At 37.9% G+C, this 1,675-nt stretch overlaps 1 protein-coding gene across 1 annotated transcript in view; it reads left to right on the top strand.

Moving 5' to 3' along the window:
* LOC107593902 (low-density lipoprotein receptor-related protein 1-like) overlaps positions 1-513 on the top strand; it is a 129,091-nt gene extending 128,578 nt beyond the window's left edge. Inside the window, exon 89 of the mRNA XM_016283779.1 lies at positions 279-513. Within this exon, the coding sequence (XP_016139265.1) occupies positions 279-416 (138 nt within the window). The 3' untranslated portion in view covers positions 417-513. The remainder of the gene's footprint in view (positions 1-278) is intronic.
* The last annotated feature ends 1,162 nt before the right edge of the window (positions 514-1,675 follow it).

Raw genomic sequence — 1,675 nt, forward strand, 5'->3', positions numbered from 1 at the left:
TATATATATATATATATATATATATATCTCAAATAGATTTTGAGAGGGAGATATTAATATTTGATCACTTTTGCAGTCTAAAAGTTTGTCTTAAATATTAATTTTTCATACTGTATATTAGAATGTTGGTATTGCATAAATTCACTTAGTTTTAGTTGATTATTTTGAGTATATGTAATTAAAATAGTATAGAATTTGAATATAGGCCATTAATTCGTAAATCCATAAATGGGACATAAAAATATTTATCATCTTATCTGCATCTGTGTCTCTTGCAGCCTACAAACTTCACCAACCCCGTGTATGCCACTCTCTACATGGGCGCCCATAACAGCCGTAACTCTCTGGCCAGCACAGACGAGAAGAAAGAGCTGCTGTCTGCAGGAGACGACGATATGGGAGACCCGCTGGCATAGAGTCACGGCCGGACACCCACCCTCACGCAGACCGTTATGCCTTTACACATCAGAGGAAAAGCAACAAGAGCAGGAACACTGTACAAAATGTAAAAAACAAACAAAAAAAATGCGAAAAATGAAGGACACTTTTTGTATGTGATCGCAGTATTATATTTTATTCTTTGAGAAATCCTTCTGGTCAACAAAAGAAAGCATTTTCTATACATATATTTTTTTCTTTCCTTTCCCTTTTTTTCATTTTTCTCGGAAGTTTGCGTACCTAATTTCTCACCATTCCCCTCCATTTAGCCACTACCTCTCTGCTCCTCAAGATGCCAACAGTATAGGGAATCTTTGTTTTTTGTTTTGGTTTTAAGTTTATTTTTGTATGAATTGTATAGATCTTTCCTTTCCCTTTTTTTCATTTTTCTCGGAAGTTTGCGTACCTAATTTCTCACCATTCCCCTCCATTTAGCCACTACCTCTCTGCTCCTCAAGATGCCAACAGTATAGGGAATCTTTGTTTTTTGTTTTGGTTTTAAGTTTATTTTTGTATGAATTGTATAGAGATCAATGTTTCTTTTAGTGTTGCTAATGAAATATAAGGGAGCGGGGCACGGCCAACTGAATGATACTGATGCTGACTTTGCCCGTGTGTGATTTCAGATGGCTGAGATCCAATATACGTGCATGAGTGTTGCGAGACGTGGACGAGTCAGCATCACTTTTATTTCTATACTGTTATCTCAGAGGACAACGCTTTCGATGATTGTCATACTCCTTGCACAGATTGATTTTATATATATTTACATATATAATTAACAAAGTGTCTTGACAAATATACCCAGGAATACAAGCAGACACCCGTATGAATAGCAGTATATAACTGTCTTTGTTTTAGCTTTGGGTTTTTTAATGAATGAAAAGATACAAAGTGTGGCACTATGTACATTGAATGAGCGAATGAGTGAGTGAATCCAATCAGATGGTAAATGTAAGGACATTCCAGAACTCTTTCCAGGGTATCAGTGGCCTTGGTGTGTATGTAAGCGGTACGTCCAAAGGATGCGGGCCTCATCTGACGCCATGTCTTCCAGTACGCCGGAACCAGCCTAGAGAAACGTCTGCTCGGTCGGTGTGGCTTCAACAGAACTGTTCCATACCACTTCAGTGGGAGCTGTATGTCACTTTTTGTTCACTAGTTCTGTGTCTTATGGACTTTATGCTCAGTGTAAGTGCATTCCTATGAGGTTCGTGTGGATCCAGTAATAACTCAC

This window comes from Sinocyclocheilus grahami, unplaced genomic scaffold (genome assembly GCF_001515645.1).
Source record: "Sinocyclocheilus grahami isolate Dianchi unplaced genomic scaffold, SAMN03320097.WGS_v1.1 scaffold177.1, whole genome shotgun sequence".
NCBI lineage: Eukaryota > Metazoa > Chordata > Actinopteri > Cypriniformes > Cyprinidae > Sinocyclocheilus > Sinocyclocheilus grahami.